This window comes from Rana temporaria, chromosome 4, assembly GCF_905171775.1.
Source record: "Rana temporaria chromosome 4, aRanTem1.1, whole genome shotgun sequence".
NCBI classification, from domain to species: domain Eukaryota; kingdom Metazoa; phylum Chordata; class Amphibia; order Anura; family Ranidae; genus Rana; species Rana temporaria.
In genome coordinates, this window is record NC_053492.1 from 375168983 (window position 1) to 375190845 (window position 21863).

At 44.3% G+C, this 21863-nt stretch overlaps 1 protein-coding gene across 4 annotated transcripts in view; it reads left to right on the forward strand.

The window, feature by feature from the left end:
- CEP170 (centrosomal protein 170) overlaps nt 1-21863 on the forward strand; it is a 155110-nt gene that overhangs the window by 22636 nt on the left and 110611 nt on the right. For all 4 annotated transcript variants that reach the window (XM_040350988.1, XM_040350990.1, XM_040350989.1 and 1 more), the window contains exons 2-5: nt 4096-4242; nt 6927-7016; nt 13866-13944; nt 18241-18299. In XM_040350988.1, the coding sequence (XP_040206922.1) occupies nt 4138-4242; nt 6927-7016; nt 13866-13944; nt 18241-18299 (333 nt within the window). In that variant the 5' untranslated portion in view covers nt 4096-4137. The remainder of the gene's footprint in view (nt 1-4095; nt 4243-6926; nt 7017-13865; nt 13945-18240; nt 18300-21863) is intronic.

Below are 21863 nucleotides of genomic sequence, written 5' to 3' on the forward strand. Positions count from 1 at the left end.
TGGCCACACAAACTTTACATCTTCCGTGGGCCTCTTCTGTGAACTCTGATCGTTGGTTCTTTCCATAGATTTTCTATTGGATTCAAGTCAGGTGATTGGCTGGGCCATTCTAGAAGCTATTTTCTTTTTTTAAAAACAATTGAGAGTTTCCTTGGCTTTGTGTTTGGTATAATTGTCTTGCTGAAATGTCCACCCTTGTTTCATCTTCATCATCCTAGTAGATGGCAGCAGATTCTTATTGTCTTGGTACATTTTCTATTCATCCTTCCTTCAACAATGAAGTTTGCCAGTACCGTATGCTGAAAAACAGCCCCACACCATGATGTTCTCACCTCCAAACTTCATTGTTGGTATGGGGGGTGTTTTTGGAGTGATGTGCAGTGCCATTTGACCTCCAAACATGGTGTGTTTTATGGAATCAAAGGGTTGAATTTTGGTCTCATCTGATCACACTACATTCTCACAGGTTTGTCTAAATGTTGTGCAGCAAACTTTAAACAAGTTTAAACATGCTTCTTTTTTAGCAATGGAGTCTTGCGTGGCGAGCGTGCACACAGGTCATGGCGGTTGAGTGCATTACTTATTTTCTTTGAAACAATTGTACCTGCTAATTCCACAAATGTTCCTTGGCTCTTGAACAACTCTTCTGTTAATTCTTTTCACATCACTGTCAGAAATCTTGCGAGGAGCACCTGGTTGTGGCTGGCTTATGGTGAAATGAGGTTCTTTTCACTTCTGGATTATGGCCCCAACAGTGCTCACTGGAACATTCAGAAGTTTAGAAATGTGTATGTTTTGCAACAGTAAGGTTGCAAAGGTCTTTGCTTTTACCCATCATGAGATGTCTCTTGTGTGACACTTTGGTACTGACGCACCTTTTTATAGGCCATTAGTTGAGACTGAACCAGCTGATATTAATTTTCACTGACAATGGGCAGGATTGCTTTCTAATTACTGATAGATTTCGGCTGGTGTCTTGGCTTTCCATGCCTTTTTTGCACCTCCCTTTCTTCATGTGTTCAATACCCACTGTATATGCGTGTCTCCCTTTGTGCTGGGAGTGCGTTGCACAGTGCGCTCCCAGCAGAGACCAGGGTCTCACCAAGAGTACTAATGACCAGGACCTGGATCTCCCAATTCCGGGACATATTTATTTTTTACTTTTTTCTCTCTGCAAGGAAAGAAATAGATGCATTGTATCTTTCCTCTCCATTCACAGAAAGAGAGAAAAACACAGGGTTGGGCTTCACAGTGACTGATCACTATGTTAGCCAATCGGAGGCTATCACAGTGATCAGTCACTGTGGAGCCCAACCCTGTGTTTTTCTCTCTTTCTGTGAATGGAGAGGAAAGATACAATGCATCTTTTTCTTTCCTTGCAGAGCAGAGAGATTTTTTTTTTTTTAATTAATATACCTAGATCAAGGTTTGATCTAGGTTAGTGTTTGGGCCAAGTAAGGGTCAAAGGTCAGCATCAGTATATTTTGGGCAAGATTTTTTATTTTTATTTAGCATCAGTGTCCGTGTGTTTTAGGTAGGACAAAAAAAAACACTGGGCTGTAATAAGGGTATATCCAACAACTGACCTATACGCAAAGCATGTGATATCGCTGCAATTGTCAGGAGCAAGAGAATTTAGTTTGGGTTCTTTGGTAGGTTATGGTAGTAATAAGAAATATGCAGCCAAATTAAAAAAAATGTGTGTGATGCGGGAGTGACGACATCGCGGCTCCAGCCGCTCACATCGCTGGAGCCGCAATACCCAGAAGACACGCCAAGGGGAAATGTCATCTCCCTCGGCGTGGACCGGCAGCGGTACCGACGCCTCGTTCCAAGGGAAGTATTTCATAATGAGCTAGTATGCGGTGCATACTAGCTCATTATGCTTTTTCCTTTACAGATGGTGGATTTTTTTTAATTTTTTTTTTAGCCTATACAACCGCTTTAAATTAACACTGCTTTGTGAAACTTTTTGGATCCATTGTCCAGACTGTACATGGGACCTCCGCTTCTGCCAAAATTGAGACAAAGCCCTGCCCTCTGTCATTAAGCTGTCAAATGGCAGAACATAAGTGGGCAGACGGCTGAAGGATCCTGCGGTTATACTAAGGCTGCTTTCACATTGGGCAGCGGAGGTGCGGTGACGGTAAAGCCGCGTTTTTTTTAGCGCCGCTATACCGTCGTGTTTACTGTGATATTCGGGCGCTAGCAGTGAGGTTTTAACCCCCCGTTATCGGCCGAAAAAAGGTATTACCGCGGTTTCCCATTGATTTCAATGGGAAGGCGCGGTATAGGAGCGGTAAACACCCCGCTCCTATACCGCTCAAAAGATGCGGCTAGCAGGACTTTTGGAGCGGTCCTGCTACTGCATCGCTTCAGTGTGAAAGCCTTCGGGCTTTCACATTGAAGCCGGCAGGGAATTATTTTTTCATGCGGTATAGCAGCGCTATTTTTAGCGCTGTACCGCGTAAAAAACGCCTCAATGTGAAAGGGTTCTAAAGATTTTTACTCCAGTAATACGTGCGTTAAAATCCATTTTTTAGGCTTGTTGTAGTGTTGTATGTCACCACGTTCTTGACGGTTGGAATTTCATGTGACCGTGTGTATGCAACACAAGTTTGAGCCAAAATTCAGTCGGAAAAAGATCCACGGTTTACTTGTCGGAATTTCCAATCGTGTGTACGCGGCATAACTCTCTCCATCATCTCATCTTCACACACTTATTGCCTTTTTGTTTCACTTGCTCCTTCCTTTTTGGATTGTAAGATGTCATGAGCATGGTCTTTTTATAACTCTCTTGTGCTAATTGTACTGTACCGTCTTCCTTTTTTTTTTTTTTTTTTGTAAAGTGCTGTGCAAACTGCTGCTCTCTATATAAATCCTGCCTAGTATTAGTATAGTAATGATCATAATAATGATTAGTTGTTAGTTGGTAAAGTTGACAAAGACTGAGGGAGTGTTATGTATTTTAGGGCAGCAACTAACGATTATTTTCATAATCGATTATTTGGCTGATTATTGTTTCGATTAATCGGATAATAGCCTTAAAAAAAAAAGAAAATTAGCATTTTTTTTGGGGCAATTTGTTGTTGGGCAGATTACAAAACACAAATTGCCGCAAAAACATATTACATGCTTTTCTGCAGCTTCTCCATTGAAGTACCGTATATATCGGGGTAAAGCGTGCCCCGCGGTATAGCGCGCAATCCCAACCTAGAAGGGAAATTTGAGGAAAAAAGAAAATACTTACAGTTTGAATGCCCCTCGTCGGCGGCCTTGTCGTCCGTCTGCGGCCTCCGTGGTGTCCTCCCTGCTTCTCCCGCGCTGTTTCTGAGCCGCTCCCCGCGCTGTGTTTGAACGCCGCCGCCGACAAATACCGAGCGCAGTAAACTCGGGCACGCTCGGCTCCTCTCGCATAGGAGGCAGCACAGGGCGTGACCGCGAGGGAAGCCGAGCCTGGCCGAGTGTACTGCGCTCGGTATATGTCGGCGGTAAGGTTCAAACACAGCGCGGGTATCGGCGTATATAGAGCACCCACGATTTTTCCCTTATTTTAAGGGGAAAAAAGTACGCGTATACGCCAATAAATACGGTATATTGAACCAAAAAAAGCCAAAATAGCACCATTTTGCGTTAAAAAGTCCTTGCCCTTTCCCAATACGCAGCAGCTAAAAAAAAAATCATGGATGTGAACGTGTCCCATAGGAAAACATGTAAATGAACTGTAGTGTGTTTCTGCAAAAAGCACCAAAAAACAGAGGTGTGACCCCAGGCCTGAGATGTTTAGTAACCTAATGGGGGTTAAAAAAATGAAAATAAGTACAAAAAGAGCAAATAATCGCTATTGTAAGGGGTTCATTTTTTTACTGTGGGTCAGGGAAAGTAATATTTACAGTAGCGATTTGTTTTTTTGTACTATAAAGGGCCAATTTTAGTTTTTTTTAACCCCATTATGTTACTGGCCGTTAATCGATTATGAAAATTGTAATCGATTAATTTCATAATCGATTAGTTGTCGATTAATCAATTAGTTGTTTCGGCCCTAATGTATTTATTTCACGTCTGGAATCCATATTTTTACTCTTTTTTTTTTAGAGAAATTCTGATGTATGAAGAATCCAACACTAACTTGGAAAAATGAGCTTGACATCATGGTTTTTGGTGAGCAGCGGAGGCACAAGACACAGACTGCCAAGAGAAATGATTTTCGTTGGAAGAGATGACTGTGAGCTCATGTTGCAGGTGATTTTTCCGTCTTTTTTCAGTCATGTGTTGCATAAAATTCTTATAATTTTCTGTGATTTCCTGCCATTGTACACTTTTTGCCATTATAAACTTAAAAGTATTTGTGAACACACTGCATTAAAAGGCCACCCCAATTCAGCAAACCGAAATACTGGGATCAAAACACATTTATTGATTTAATGGGTCCCTAAAGGAATTTTTTTTTTTGCCTAAAATTAATGTCTGCAAGGTAGACAGACAGAATAGTGTAATTATTCTGTTAAAAAACGAGTAAATACCTATTAAATTCATTCATCTATATCACCTCCGGCGTTCTAGTTTCTGTTCTCTCATTCACTTCCTGGTTTGCGGCGCTCGTTCATGTAAGAACTACATTTCCCAGTATGAATTGCGGCAGGCCCAGTAATTCACACCTCCTTGAAGTCTCTAACACGTAGAGAGCATCCTGCCACACAGATGTAGTTCCCAGGAGGGGGTGAGCACGTTACTGACCACCGCAGTAAAGCCTCCCTTCACAGTGGTCAGTAAAATCAGACAAGCAGGAAGTGAACAGAACAGAGAAGAAATAGAGCAACTTCTGAGCAAAAACGAACAATGAGGAAGTGAAAAGAGGAATGTCTGCAGGTAAAGGATGCTTATTATGAAAAAAAAATGTTTCCTTTACAACCCCTTTAACCTTTTTTATTTGAACCACTTCAATAACGGGCACGTTTACCCCTTCCTGCCCAGACCAATTTTCAGCTATCATCGCTGGTGCACTTCAGCCCCGGACCGTTTTGCTGGTCAATGACCGGGCCACTTTTTGCGATTCGGCACTGCGTCGATTTAACTGACACTTGCGCGGTCGTGCGACGTGGCTCCCAATCAAAAATGGCGTCCTTTTTTCCCCCACAAATAGAGCTTTCTTTTGGTGGTATTTGATCACCTTTGCGGTTTTTATTTTTTGCGCTATAAACAAAAATAGAGCGACAATTTAATAAAAAAAAGAAAATGAATATTTTTTACTTTTTGCTATAATAAATATTCCCCAAAAATATATAAAAAAAAATAGAAACTCTGTTTAGGCCGATACGTATTCTTCTGCATATTTTTCGTTAAAAAAAATCGCAATAAGCGTTTGATTGGTTTGCGCAAAAGTTATAGCGTTTACAAAATAGGGGATAGTTTTATGGCATTTTTATTAATATATATTTTTTTACTAGTAATGACGGCAATCTGCGATTTTTATCGTTGCTGCGACCTTATGGCGGACACTTCGGACACTTTTGACACAATTTTGGGACCATTGGCATTTTTATAGCGATCAGTGCTATAAAAATGCATTGATTACTGTAAAAATGTCACTGGTAGGAAAGGGGTTAACACTAGGTGGCGATCAAGGGGTTAAAAATGTTCCTTCATTGTGTTCTAACTGTGAAGGGGTGGGAATGACTAGGGGAAATGACAGATCGCTGTTCATACAGTGTATGTTTACACACATAGCTCCCGGTTCTCGCTCTGTAACGAGCTATCGCGGGTGCCCGGCAGGCGCGCCTCTAGTGGCCGCAATGCAAAATCACGTGATTTTGCGCACCCGAGCCAACGCCGTAAAACTACGGTGGGCGGGTCGGCAAGCGTTTACTAAGCTTTTTTGTATATGCAGGGCCTAAATATCTTTATTCTTCTATTCTGAAACCGACACTTCTGGGAGTGTCAATCTTCTGTGTACCTTTCTGCATTTAGTGGTTCCTTTTGCCATCCCCCTATTTCACTTCTGTGTCTTGTAGTGGGGGTTACCGAGACAAACCCAAGGGTTGGAAGAAGGTTGCGGTCTGTATCCCCTTTAGGGAGAAGCACCCTCTCTATCTGTCTATCATTTTCATTCAAAGTGAAAGAAAATCACAAATTTTTGGTTGTCCCCAGAACAGTATTACAGTGAATATTGTGAGGAGATTCCTCAGTCAAAATGCATTTTCTACCATATGAAATTGCCACTAGTTCTGGTGACCCCCAATGTATTCCCTTATTTACAGGAATTTCCTCTCACTTCCTGTTTTGGCAGCTATTGGACAGGAAGTGAAAGTAAATCTCCCCAATGGAACAAAGGTGGCAACAATAAACCTTACAGGAGTTCTAACCCTCCCTTACTCTATCCAAAATGTAAAAACAAAATGTGTCTATAGTTCTACTTTAAGGCTTCATGCACGCTAGAAGTGTTATCCTATGCCTCCATACACTTTAGGCTATTAGCGTTTTTTGAGCTTTAGCATCTAGGAGCAGAAAAAAAAAAAAAAAGTTTCTGTAGAATTTCTTAGAGTGTTTTTCCAGCTGAAACGCTTCTAAACGCTACTAATAACTTTTTTTTTAGCTCCCCCCTCCTTTTACTGCAAAAAGGCTCCGAAACGCTCTTAAACGCTTCTAAAACGCTACTACAAAAAGACATTACCAGCATTTTTTTTTAGCTTAATTTTGTGTGTCCCTAGAGCCCAAGTTGCTTGTACAGCATATAAATGTATGTTGCACAATGTGATATATTACAAAAAAGGGGGGGAAAACTATGCTGGGCATAGGTGGGACTTTGAATGAGGCCCATGCCTGTGCCTCCATCCCGGGTACAAATGTTTCACAAATGTGATATATTAGGTGAATGTCTTTGTGAAGTACATTGACATGCTGATTTATTTCTAAATTCTATTTTTTAGTCAAGAAGTGTGGACAAGCAACATGCCGTTATCAATTATGAAGCCTCCGCAGATGAGCATTTAGTGAAGGATCTGGGCAGTCTTAATGGGGTGAGTGTGAACGTTTTTTATGTGTTAATATATTATTTATGGCTATTTTTCACACCATTATAAACTTCATCACCATTATAAATTTTTCTTTTATTTATTTATTTATTTTTAAGGAAAGATGGTAAAACTTTTTGTTCAGTTTAGGACGTGAAAGGATATGTGCACAACGGGGGAACATATAACAATGAAAAACTTAGAGATCATAACTTTTTCCAGCCTTGTCATATATTTTTTTTGACTGAAGTCCCTTACCTTTTGGATGATTCTAAACACTATATATAGTTAGACATTTATGCTCCTATCCATGTAATGCTGGATCCAAATGGGAAACGGAGGTAGACCCTAATGTATAGGAAATGTGGAATGATGTGCTTAACCACTTAAGCCCCGGACCAATATGCTGCTAAATGCGTTTTTACAATTCGGCACTGCGTCGCTTTAACAGACAATTGCGCGGTCGTGCGACGTGGCTCCCTAACAAAATTGCCGTCCTTTTTCCCCCACAAATAGAGCTTTCTTTTGGTGGTATTTGATCACCTCTGCGGTTTTTATTTTTTGCGCTATAAACAAAAATAGAGCGACAATTTTGGAAAAAATTCAATATTTTTTACTTTTTGCTATAATAAATATCCCCCAAAAACATATATATAAAAAAAAAATTTCCCTCGGTTTAGGCGGATACGTATTCTTCTACCTATATTTGGTAAAAAAAATCGATTGGTTTGCGCAAAATTTATAGCGTTTACAAAATAGGGGATAGTTTTATAATTTTTTTTATTTTTTTTTTTACTACTAATGGCGGCGATCAGCGATTTTTTTCGTGACTGCGGCATTATGGCGGACACTTCTGACAATTTTGACACATTTTTGGGACCATTGTCATTTTCACAGCAAAAAATGCATTTAAATTGCATTGTTTATTGTGAAAATGACAGTTGCAGTTTGGGAGTTAACCACAAGGGGCGCTGTAGGAGTTAGGGTTCACCTAGTGTGTGTTTACAATTGTAGGGGGGTGTGGCTGTAGGTCTGACGTCATTGATCGAGTCTCCCTATAAAATGGATCACTCGATCGATGCAGCGCTATAGTGAAGCACGGGGAAGCCGTGTTTACATACGGCTCTCCCCGTTCTTCAGCTCCGGGCAGCGATCGCGACGGAGCGGCTATAAACGAATAGCCGCGCCGTCGTCCCGGATCGCTCCCCGAGGGAATCCGACCACCGCATGTAGCGGGGGGGAGGGGGGTCCCGATCGGACCCCCGACCCGCGGAAAGGCAAGGACGTACCTGTACCCCCATTTGCCTGTACGTGCCATTCTGTGGACGTACATATACATACATGCGGCGGTCGGCAAGTGGTTAAAAACTTCCATAAGGCTTCTTTATTACAAAGGTTGCAGCAATTATGTATTGTGATGGGATCTCACTACACACTGAAATGGCTGTATGATTTTGAAACCCTACCCTATAAAAAGGTGAGGGGAGAAAAGGAAAGCACACAGCCTATGATTGATATCCTCAGCTCTACATGTTCTCAGTGTGCTATGTGGGGTGGGTGCCCCTTCGCTTCCCTCTCCTCCCCTCCAATCAGGCTTTAGAGCTGTCCTCACTGAGTTGTGCACCGTGAGACTTAAGATCCCGCCCCCTGCTTTTCAGCTGAGATATCCTGTGTAAATCCTGGACTTTAGCTTTAGAGGACAGGTGACTGCAGATAAACAGGTACAACGTATGTAGGAGGATTTGTTTCATTTGTGTATAATCTGATGCTTGTCACTTCATGCAAGGGTTTTCAATCACTTTAATGCAGTAGCTCAAATTGACATACTTCGAAACCCCCCTTACTGTTGCACTGACCATCCCTTATGAGACCCATATACAGACAGGGGTATTGCCACTTCAGCCTGGAAGATTTTACCCCCTTCCTGACCAGAGCACTTTTTACAATTTGGCACTGCGTTGCTTTAACTGACAATGCTGTACCCAAAAGAAATTTGCGTCCCTTTTTTTCCCCCACAAATAGAGCTTTCTTTTGGTGGTATTTGATAACCTCTGCGGTTTTCATTTTTTGCGCTATAAACAAAAATAAAGCGACAATTTTTACTTTTTGCTATAATAAATATCCCCATTTTTTTAAGTAATGGCGGTGATCTGCGATTTTTTTTTTTTAGCGGGATTGCGATGGACATTTTTGACACTTTTTTGGGACCATTGCCCTTTATACAGCGATCAGTGTTATAAAAATGCACTGATTACTGTGTAAATGTCACTGGCAGGAAAGGGGTTTACACTAGGGGGCGATCAAGGGATTAATTGTGTGTTCTAACTGTATGGGAATAGGATTGACCAGGAGAGAAGACATATATTGTTTTTCCTACTTGGTAGGTACAAACGATATTGCTCCTCTTCCCTGATAGCACAAGGATTTGTGTGTTTACATACACAAATCCCAGTGCTAGCACTCGTGCACGCGATCGCACGTGTCCTCCGGCCACGCGTGTACCCTCTGGTGGCCGGTAAAGGGAAGCACGTACCCATATGGGATTTTGCCCAGGGGAGCCATTCTGCCAAAGTATATCTGCGTGAGCTGATCGGGAACTGGTTAAAGTATAAGTTCACCTTTTGTAACATGTTACACCCATATTCACGGTATAACTAACATGTTACGAACAGACCATCCCACGCCCCCCCCCCCCCCCCCCGATCAGACAGCTAGTTGGGATTTTCTCTCCCTGCTCGCTGTCGCACTTTAAAAAAAAAAAACATGGCCGAACGGGGCGCTCCGGCCGCATCACTCATTCACAGTGCTCTGTGAATGAAAAACTACAAGTTCCGACATCCTTTGCCGCTGTCAGCTTGTAGGTTTCAATGAACTACCGCGGCACTGTGGTAGTTCATTGAGCCTTCCTGTCAGATTGGACCTGCTTGGTTGAACGATTTATGGGCACACAGATACCACAGATCTGCAGGAGACCTGCATGGCACCGGCGATCTGTTGATTGCTGGTGCAAAACTTTAGCGACTCCATAAACAAAAAGTAATAAATGTCCTTTTTTTTGTAAATTAAATTCAGTTCTTGTTACATAAACACACAAAACTTCTGATCTTGCATTTTGTATTGTGGGTAGCTGCTTGTCTAATCTATATTGAATGTTCTGTGGTGCTGACGACTGAACCCCATGCTGCAATGCAGGGGTCCTCAAACTGCGGCCCACCGAGGACTTGTAACCGGCCCACCCGACCCTGGCAGGTTGTAACACTGCGATCCCGCTGTGTCATGGAGGTCACAGTGTTAACAGTTCTGGCGCGCTGTGATAAATGTCCCGCCCTCCTCCTCCTAGACTAGCTTGTGTGATAGTGCCAGTGTTCTGTCTATCAGAGGAGGAGGGCAGGACATTTATCACAGCGCGCCAGAACTGTTACCTTCGTGACCCAGCGGGACCGTCACAGGCACAGCAGTTGAGTGAGCAGCTTACGATGGTGAGGGAGGGAGAGGGGGGGGGGGGGGCTTGCGATGGTGAGGGGGGCTTATATTGATTTAATGATGATGATGATGATGGTGGGGGGGGCTCATGATGATGATGGTGGGGGGGGGGGCTGATATTGATGTAATGATGCTGATGGTGGGGGGGCTGATGATGAAATGATGATGAAGAGGGGGGCTGATGATGATGAAATGATTGTGAGGGCTGATGATGATGGTGGTGGTGGGGGGGCTGATGATGATGATGTGATGATGATGATGATGTGATGATGATGGTGAGGGGGGGGGGGGGCTGATGATGAAATGATGATGATGGTGGTGGGGGGGGGGCTGATATTGATGTAATGATGATGGTGGGGGGGCTGATGATGATGATGGTGGTGGGGTTATGATGATGAAATGATGATGATAGTGGGGGCTGATGATGATGATGATGATGATGTAATGATGATGGTGGGGGGGCTGATGATGATTGTATTTGTTTCCATTTTGTTTTTTCACTTCAAAATAACATATGTGCAGTGTGCATAGGAAATTGTTCATAATTCTTTTTATAGTCTGGCCCTCCAACGGTCTGAGGGACAGTGAACCGGCCCCCTGTTTAAAAAGTTTGAGGACCCTTCCTGTAATGGATGGTACCCAATGTCCTATTCAATTGTTTTATATGTGCACTTTCCCTTTAGCTGGGCTTACTTGTATATGTAATACAACCTATCTTCATGGTGCAGTATATATATGAGGTAGGCTAAATGACATCATGCAGCAAGCTTTCACAGGTTATCAATGCAGAGCTATATTGTTAACTGTTGAACCTTCAATAAGACCCCTTTCACACTAAGGCAGTTTTTAAGCGTTTTGGCACTAAAATAGCGGCTGAAAACTGCCTCTCGTGCCTCCCCAGTGTGAAAGCCTGAGTGGTTACACACTTGGGCGGTGCGCTTGCGGGACAGGAAAAAAGGTCCTGCATGCAGCATCTTTGGGGCGATTTAGGAGCGGTGTATACAGCTGTATACAGTGCTCCTACACTGCCCCTGCCCATTGGAATGAATGGGAAGCGCCACAACACGAGCGGTCGTTACCCTTTTTTCGGCCGATAGCCGCCAAAAAGCGCCGCTAAAATGACGGTAAAGCACCGCTACAACTAGCGGCGATTTACTGCTAACGGATCGGCCACCCCAGTGTGAAAGGGGTCTAAAGGTTGAGTGAAAAAATATATAATCGGATATAAAAAATAAGCCATTTCCTAATTATGCAGCTTAAATTACAGTACATTCATTCGTTTTTTTTTTTTTCTTGCTACATTTGCGTCTATCTTTCACAACTCGTGAGACGAGGAACATTTTTTATACACTTACACTAACCTGTGACTTCCCTTTGAGTAGAAAGTGGAATTGTCAGTTTCAATGCACAGTTCTGCCTTCTATCTTCCTGGACACGTACTGTATCTGTCGCATTGCTCCTCCTTCACAAATCAAGCACTCCAATTGGTCTGCTCCCTGTTCTCCCTTTAGCAGTATGAACACGCTTATCTTGGCCGTGTCTCTCCATTTTAAAACGTCTTTATTCTAGTTGGTTTCCCGCTCTTTCCATGCCCTGTTCTCCGTTAGAATGCTCCTCTCATGGCTTGTCCTTTGCTGTCATAAATCTCCTTTCCTGGCTAGATCTCTCCCTATCATCTCCATTTCTTACTGGCCATGTTCACTGCGCTCACTGGCTCCCTCTGTTTGCCAATTACACATACTACCGCCCCTTTATTTTCTGAAGAGCCATTCATAAATTATGAATGGCTTTAAATGGTGACTCATCATTGATTCCCTACTCATTACTGTGCTATACGTGCTGCCTGTCGCTGTATTTATCTCACAATTACAACAGATTCATGTGTACCAATGGCCTCAAAACTACAGCACTTTGCTTGTCTTTATCTGGCCTTGAGGCAATGTTCCTCCCACTGACACCCAACAATGGGTCAATATTCCTCCCACTGACACCAATGGGGGGGCAATATTCCCTCACACATACACCAATGATGGAACACTATGCCTCCCACTAACACTCCCACAATGATGGGGCACCATTCCTCCCACTGACGCCAGCGACGGGGCACCATTCCTCCCACTGACGCCAGCGACGGGGCACCATTCCCTTCCACCCTGACACCAGCGACGGGGCACCATTCCCTTCCACCCTGACACCAGCGACGGGGCACCATTCCCTTCCACCCTGACACCAGCGATGGGCAGGGCTGGCCTTTGGGGTGTGCGAGCTGTGCGCACACGGCGCCATGGCAACAGGGGCGCCGTGCGGCCATCACAGCTCGCAGAGTCGCAGTCAGTTACAACTTACATGATCATCACAGGTCAGGCAGGGGCGATCCTGGGCAGGTGCACTGGGGGGCGCCGTTGCGCCGAAGTGTCAGACTGTTCCCCGCCCTCCTCCTGTCCTTCACACACGGAGCAGCAGGTGGTAACGTAATGCAGCTTCTAACGGCGCCAGGAGGGCACTGAAGCCGGGACTGACAGACTGAAGAAATGTTACACTAAGGCCCCCCCCTTATCTAGCTCAGGCTCAGCAGCAAAGGTATGTACAGGCAGCACAGCCCACGCAAGATGAACTTGTTGTTTCCAGTGGCGGAATTACCAGGGACTAGTCACACTTGCGCCCTGGCAATCTGCCAATGTGCCGAGGCCCTCAAGACCCCGTATCTCTCCCTGTACCTCTGGGCCACAGGACTAGCTCGCACAGGGCGCCTGAACACCTAAGGCTGGCCCTGGCGATGGGGCATCGTTTATTCTCATTGCCAATGTGGTATTTTCTACTGACCACTGTTCAGTCCACCTAAAATCTAATGGACAGTAAATTGGCCGTTTGTTTCGAAAGTTTGGAGACCCCCGGTGTACATACCACAAGATCAATAACTTAGTTGCACTTTGCGGTTGTTTGGTGAGTTTTGAAAGATTAATAGCTGCAAATAATGTGACTGCTATGGTAAATATTCACTATTGCATGATTGGGTCGAATCACAGGGCCCAAAACCTGTGGATTGTGAGGATGTAACTTCTCCTCAGCAGTGGTAGGCCCAATCATCATTTGGATTCGTTTTTTTTTCCTCATGTTGCATGGGGGCATAGAAATTGTAGCTGTAGAACTTCATAGAAGCCAGTAATGTAGGCCTGAAACCTCCTTTCCAGACAATACTGGAGCAAATAACTGTTGGTTGGGAAGGTGGGGGATGGGCTTTATATTGTATTCTCTCATCATTGACAGACAAAATCCAAACTGAGCTATCATTGCATGTGTGTGAACTTTTAGTTTGCCCTGAAAAGCTTTACTTTTATAATATGTCTTTGTTATGTTTTATTTTGTCCGCAGACATTTGTGAATGATGTCCGGATTCCTGAACAGACTTATATTACACTGAAGCTGGAAGATAAATTGAGATTTGGCTATGATATCCTTTTGATATGTAATTGATAAATGCATTTATTTAGACGAGCTGAAATCAAACCCATTATGCTAAATCCAGTAAAAAATGGTCAAAGCACGCAAACAATCAATTCTGCCTAATAGGCTACTTCAAGTCTGAAACGCGGCCTATTGCCATGTAGAAGTTTCATCGATCTCTGAATAGCATTAAAGAAACAGTGTTGCCGTATGTAAGTGAGTAAAATAAACGATTGTACACTAGATTTCACTGTATTCCCCATAAACCAGTCACAATTCTCTGTTGCTGTTAATTGCAAACTAACATCTTATTCCACCTCTCACGTCTAGGCCTATGATTCAGGAGTGTTTGGACATTAATGACCGATGACACAATGTTAACACTCTGACTGAAAGATAAATAATTCATATACAGAACGTTGTGCCATGGTAACAAATGGGTTGATCTGCTAGTTGAGGATAAACAATAGGCATGCTGTATGGGTAATCTAAGGAGCATTGTGCAGAGCCTTTTCTTAGAACCCACAGACACAAGTGCCAGGTCAGAGTGCCAGCAATAATGGCATAGAATGAGTACTACACAGATTGGACCAGTAAAGAACAATGTGTTTACTTCCACGAATATATAAAACTTTCAGGCTCCATTCACACTTGTGGGACTCAAGTTATGCGATTTCCATTGCGACTTTACATTACAACTTTGATTGGATGGTTGCACAACTGACTCATTGATAACATTAATCACTTCAGCCCAGGGGCGGACTGACAACTCATGGGGCCACCGGGCAATAGAAGATTATAGGGCCCCTGGGCTTACAGATGGGCAGTGCAGAGGCGGGGCAGCTAAAATCGCGGGATTTTCACATCAAAAGCATGTCGGTATTGGACATATCAGGGACAGATGTAAAAAAAAAACATAGATTTTTACATACTGTCCCTGGTTTTACTGAGCCTGGCAACCCTGATGGGGCCCCCTAGTGGCATGGGGCCCTCGGGCAGTGCCCGAGTGACTCAATGGTCAGTCCGCCCCTGCTTCAGCCCCGGAAGATTTGGCTGCTTAATGACCAGGCCATTATTTGCAATATGGCACTGCGTCGCTTTAAAGTGGTTGTAAACCCTTACACACCACTTAGACCTACAGGTAAGCCTAGATTAGGGCTCATCTGTAGGTGCAAGAAATATCTCCTAAACCTACACGGTTTAGGAGATATTTCCAAAAGATATGCACCGATGCATGTGCCGTAGACATCGCTGTGCAGGTGCATTGAGCGTGCCGTTATCAACGGCGATCATGCCGTTAGTGGCGGCACCCACGCGCATGCGCGGGAGTGATGTTGTCGCGGCTCCAGCCAGTCCCAGCGAGAAAGACACTCGGGGAAAGATGGAGGAGCGGAATGAGCACCGCTGCGGGGGCTTCAATCTCAGGTAATACATAATGAGCTAGTATGCTATGCATACTAGCTCATTAGCACAGTCCCTCAGATTTACATATACTGTATTTAAGCACATAAGCTCCGTTTTGTGTTGAAAATAACTTTAAATAAATACATTTTTGAGAATCGTGATCTTCATTTTATGCAAAACAATTGTGATTCTCATTTTTCCCAGAATCGTGCAGCTCTACCATTGGCACTTATACAGTAATCAAAGCTATAAAAATGCACTGATTACTGTAAAAATTTCACTGGCAGGGAAGGGGTTAACGCTAGGGGTCGATCAATGGGTTAACTGTGTTCCCTGACTGTGTTCTAACTGAAGGGGGGTGGGACTTACTAGGGGAGATGACAGATCGCTGTTCATACTTTGTATGAACACACGATCAGTCTCTTCTCCCTTGAGAGAACAGGGATCTGTGTGTTTACACACACAGATCCTGGTTCATGCTCTGTCACGAGTGATCGTGGGTGCGCGGGGGTTATCACGCCTGCCGGGCACACACATCGGCAGCGAGCCGCGGGCACGCCCCTAGTGGCCACAATGGGAATCGACGTAAGGTAACGGCGATTTGCCAAGCGCAGTAAAACTTTGGCGGATGGTTGGCAAGTGGTTAAGATATGACTTTTGAAAGTTTACATTGCACTTCAGTCACATGAAAGTCTGGGACTCAAGTGTATGGCGCTCAAGTCACATCAAAGTTGTCCATAGATTTGAATGGCTTACATTGAAATACAATGGCTGGGGATTGTCATGTGACTTTGTGTCCAGAGTTGCATGTTATTACTTTTCCTTCTGGATTTTTGATTTCCTCTAAGGCTGCTTTCACACTTGTTCAACTTTTCATACAACTTTATTTTTTTTAATAAAAACGTATTAAAAAAGAGTTGAATGAAAAGTTGAACAAGTGTGAAAGCAGCCTTAGAAATCAAAAATCCAGAAGGAAAAGTAATAACAAAAGTCATAAGCAGCTCAATACGTAGACGATGTTCTCTAGCACTGTTGGAATCATAGGTGTGTGCCAGGTGTGCCTGGGCACACCCTAATCACCCTGTGCTGTGCAGATTCCACCTGCTGCTTGGCTGCAAAGAAAGGAGAAAGAGACTAAGAAAACATCTGTCCTCATCATTTTTAATGATGATGATGATGCAATCATTTTTGATAAATTTTTTTTTTTCCTGTTTTGTCTACCTATTGTCTTGGCACATTTAAAGTCCTTTCATTTTTTGGGTTGTCCCCTCCCTTTGTTGTGTTGGGGTTACATCCTCCTTCCCCTGTTTTTCTATTTTTTGGGATGGTGCCACAATGTGGATGTTTTATGCCGTGTACACACAATCATTTTTCGGCATGAAAAAAAACGTTTTTTTTTAAAAATTTCATTTTAAATGATTGTGTGTGGGCTTCACATAATTTTTCAGGTTCTGAAAAACGACAAAAAAAAAATTCGAACATGCTGCATTTTTTAACGTCGTTTTAAACAATGTCGTTTTTCGGGTTGTAAAAAATTATCATGTTTGGGCTAATTTACGCTACGCTGGCGCAACGTAGGGAGCAAGTGCTTTGTGAATACTGTTCTTGCCTCTCTATGTTACGTCGGCGTAGCTCATATGAGATGCGCTACGCCCGCACAAATGTACGCCGCTCTACGTGAATCCGAGCCTTAGTCTTTAAAATGGTTAAACTGAGAACTTCTACACACAGAGTTCAGTTCATTGATAAGTAGAAGCTACGGCCCGGATTCACATACAGCGGCGCATATTTATGCCGCCGTAGCGTATCTCCTTTACGCTACGCCGACGCAGCGCAGAGAGGCAAGCACTGGATTCACAAAGCCAGTGCTGCCAAAACTGCGCTAGGTTTCCTAGGCGTAAGCCGGCGTATGTGGAAGTGGGCGTGAGCCATGCAAATGAGGCGTGACCCCATGCAAATGATGGGCCGAGCGCCAGACAGATACGTATAACGAACGGCGCATGCGCCGTCCCGTGGACGCATCCCAGTGCGCATGCTCAGAATCACCTCGGAACTACTCCCTAAGATACGCCGGATCACTGCCTACGGCGTGAACGTAACCTACGCCGTGTCATATTCACGTCCTACGTAAAATAGGTGCAGACCTTTGCATGGATGCTGCTGAGTTACACCTCCTTTATGGGGTATAACTTTACGCCGGACGTATGACTTTACGCTCACTGCGTCGGACGGACGTACGTTCGTGAATCGGCGTATCTCCCTCATTTGCATATGTGAATAGAAAATCAATGGGAGCGCCAAATACGACCAGCGTAAATATGCGCCCACTCTACGCCGGGGTAGGCAAGTTACGTCGGTCGGATGAAGCCTATTTATTTTCAGGCGTATCTTAGTTTCTGAGTCAGGCGCACAGATACGACGGCGCATATTTGCACTTGCGCGGCGTATTTCGAGATACGTCGGCGCAAGTGCTTTGTGAATCAGGGCCTATGTATTCTTTTCTCATACTTGGCAGGCTGCCCAGAGACAAGTCCCTTCATGGGAAACTTCAGGCAACTTGCAATGACTTTTATGATACAGAAGCTATTTGTAAGTCCCGCTGAAGTTTTACAGGTTTTTTTCAGCACAATCGGCCAATGCTGATTAATTAAGTGCCAAAAATCGCACGATATATCGGTCGACCTCTAGACAACAGACTTCCAGCATCAAGCTCCGGACCAGAAGTGACATCACTTGGCCCCGCCTCTACGCATTACACCACTCACCGAGGGGCTTCATCAGGAAGTGCTTAGCATGCATTATTCTTACAGCCTGTACAATGTGATTGATCAATGTTGATTACTATTATTATATGTATAACGGTTTCCAAACATTCTGCTATTTCCTTAGCAGAAAATACATACTAATCTTTTTACTGTAGTGCGTGAGGAAATGAAGGTTCCTGAAGAAGCTCTTAAGGTAATTCACTTTTATACATTTTTTTTGTTACATTTTATGTTGAGACCGTTGTCTTTTTTCCCAGTTCTTTCCAGACCACTCTGAAATGAGGCTCCTTCTGCTGTAAACAGGAAACACAAGTCACAAAGAATCTATAAAATGAAAACATTTTATTCTTTGCTACTGGAACAACGGGATTCTGACGTGTTAAAGCGGGGGTTCACCCTATCGACAGGAAAAAAAAATTTTTTTTTTCTTTTACCTTTAAATCAGGCACTGTAGCGCGAGCTACAGTATGCCTGTCCCGAATTTTTTCCCCCCATACTCACCTTGTAGTCGTCCATCGAAGATACCGGGGAATGGGCGTGCCTCTGGAGACGGAGGATGATTGACGGCCGGCTCTGGCGCGTCACGCTTCTCCGGAAATAGCCGAAATAGGCTTGGTCTTCACGACGCGTGCGCATAGCCTGTGCGCACGCGCCGTGAAGAGCCGAGACCTACTCCGGCTGTCTTCGGGGAGAGTGACGTGCCAGGGCCGGCCGTCAATCATCCTCCCTCTCCATAGGCACGCCCATTCCCCGCGGGAGCCGGAATCTACGATGGACGACTACGAGGTGAGTACGGGGTTAAAAAAATCGGGACAGGCATACTGTAGCTCGCGCTACAATGCCTGTCTCGATGGTAACATCATGGGATTGTGGGTGAACTACCGCTTTAAGTTTGGATTGCGATTTTGTGCTAGGGGTCCTCTGCCTCATAACTTGAATGGGTCAGTGGGTCCTTTGGAGATAGACTACTACTGTGCAGGGGGTCGGTGACAGGTTTAAGTTGTTAGTTTGTACCTCTTCCCAAGGCTGGCCATACACGGTGCAAATTTGCAGAAAAAAAATTTGCATGATTTCCCCATCAACGCAGACAGTGTTGAGAGGGGAATCAGCAATTGCCTTCTCCCAGCATGGGCGGGGGAAGCTGTCCCTGCCAGGAGAAGACAGTGATTATTGCTAGCGGCTATAGTGGCAAGAGAATCCGGCAGGCTGATTGTACGCAAGTTGATCGATCAACTTTGTACATTCAGCTTGGCCATTAATGGTTCGAATCTCGGCTGGCTCCTGCTAAATTGTGTATGGCCAGTGTAAGATTTGATGATGTTTTATCCTGCGGCAAGCAGAGAAGGTCGCTCCAAATGCCTGCTTTTAGTACCAGAGTACCCTTTTATTCTGGTTCTGTAATGAGCTCATTTAGAAAAGTTGGATGCTTGGCAAGGGGGTCACATCATGACGGACATAAGGTATTTTTGCACATATTGCACCAGTTCTTGTCACCTAGTATATTTAATCCATAGAGCATCTTGGTGTATATGTTTAAAGGGGGTTGTAGAGATACAATTTGTTTTTCCCTAAATCGCTTCCTTTACCTTAGTGCTGTCCTCCTTCACTTACCTCATCCTTCCATTTTGCTTTTAAATGTTCTTATTTCTTCTGAGAAATCCTCACTTCCTGTTCTTCTGTCTGTAACTACACACAGTAATGCAAGGCTTTCTCCCTGGTGTGGAGAAAGCCTCTTGAGGGGGGAGGGGGCGAGCAGGAGTGTCAGGACGCCCACTAACACACAGCTCCTTTCTCTATCTGCAACGTAGAGAGCGTCCTGACTCTCCTGCTCGCGCCCTCAAGGGAGGGGGCAAGCACGACACTACACACCAGGGAGAAAGCCTCTCATTACTGTGTGGAGTTACAGACAGAAGAACAGGAAGTGAGGATTTCGCAGAAGAAATAAGGACATTTAAAAGCAAAATCGAAGGATGAGGTAAGTGAAGGAGGACTGCACTAAAATAAAGGAAGCTATTTTAGGAAAAAAAAATTGTACCTTTACAACCCCTTTAAGTTTGGTACACATCAGCTATGGAAGTTGACAATTCTGGCGAGTTCGACTCCTTCTGATACATTTGCAGTTTAACCACTCAGTTGCTTGTTATTCATGGGGCCTGCTGAAGAAGCCTTCCCAGCATTCAGAAATGGCAGCTTCTTGGGTGAGGATATGTAGTTGGTTAGAACAGATAATGCAGGACAGCCCTATTGTCTGGTATGCATATTTTTATCAATACTTTCCAACTGTCCTTTTATGTAGCCGTGACCAGTGCATAGGTTGCAAAGTTTTAAAAGCAGTGCTCCTACTTTAACCACTTAAGCCCCGGACCTTTAGGCAGCTAAATGCCCAGGCCAGGTTTTGCGATTCGGCACTGCGTCGCTTTAACAGACAATTGCGCGGTCGTGCGACGTGGCTCCCAAAAAAAATTGGCGTCCTTTTTTCCCCACAAATAGAGCTTTCTTTTGGTGGTATTTGATCACCTCTGCGGTTTTTATTATTTGCGCTATAAACAAAAATGGAGCGAGAATTTTGAAATAAATGCAATATTTTTTACTTTTTGCTATAATAAATATCCCCCAAAAACATATATACATTTTTTTTCCCTCAGTTTAGGCCGATACGTATTCTTCTACCTATTTTTGGTAAAAAAAATCGCAATAAGTGTTTATCGATTGGTTTGCGCAAAATTTATAGCGTTTACAAAATAGGGGATAGTTTTATTGCATTTTTATAAATTTTTTTTTTTTTTACTACTATTGGCGGCGATCAGCGATTTTTTTCGTGACTGCGACATTATGGCGGACACTTCGGACAATTTTGACACATTTTTCGGACCATTGTCATTTTCACAGCAAAAAATGCATTTAAATTGCATTGTTTATTGTGAAAATGACAGTTGCAGTTTGGGAGTTAACCACAGGGGGCGCTGTAGGAGTTAGGGTTCACCTAGTGTGTGTTTACAACTGTAGGGGGGGTGTGGCTGTAGGACTGACGTCATCGATCGAGTCTCCCTTTAAAAGGGATCACTCGATCGATGCGCCGCCACGGGGAAGCCGTGTTTACATACGGCTCGCCCTGTTCTTCAGCTCCGGGGAGCGATCGTGAGGGAGCGGCTCTAAACGCCGTCGTCCCGGATCGCTCCCCAAGGTAAGCCGCCCGCCGCACGCAGCGGAGGGGATCCCGATCGGACCCCCCACCCGCTAGAAGGCAGGGACGTATATATACGCCCATCTGCCTGTACGTGCCATTCTGTGGACGTAAATAGGCGTGCGGCGGACGTTAAGTGGTTAACCACTTAAGGACCACCTCCTCCACATATACGTCGGCAGAATGGCACTGCTGGGCACAAGCACGTATAGGTACGTCCTCTTTAAGTGCCCAGTCGTGTGTCGCGGGCCCGCGACCCGGTCCGAAGCTCCGTGACCGCGGGACCCGTGGACCCGATCGCCGCTGAAGTCCCGCGATTGGTCCCTGGAGCTGAAGAAAGGGGAGAGGTGTGTGTAAAACACAGCTTCCCCGTTCTTCACTGTGGCGCCGTCATTGATCGTTTGTTCCCTTTTATAGGGAAACACAATCAATGACGTCACACCTACAGCCACACCCCCCTACAGTTAGAAACACAAATGAGGTCACACTTAACCCCTTCAGCGCCCCCTTGTGGTTAACTCTCAAACTGCCATTGTCATTTTCACAGTAAACAATGCATTTTTAATGCTATTT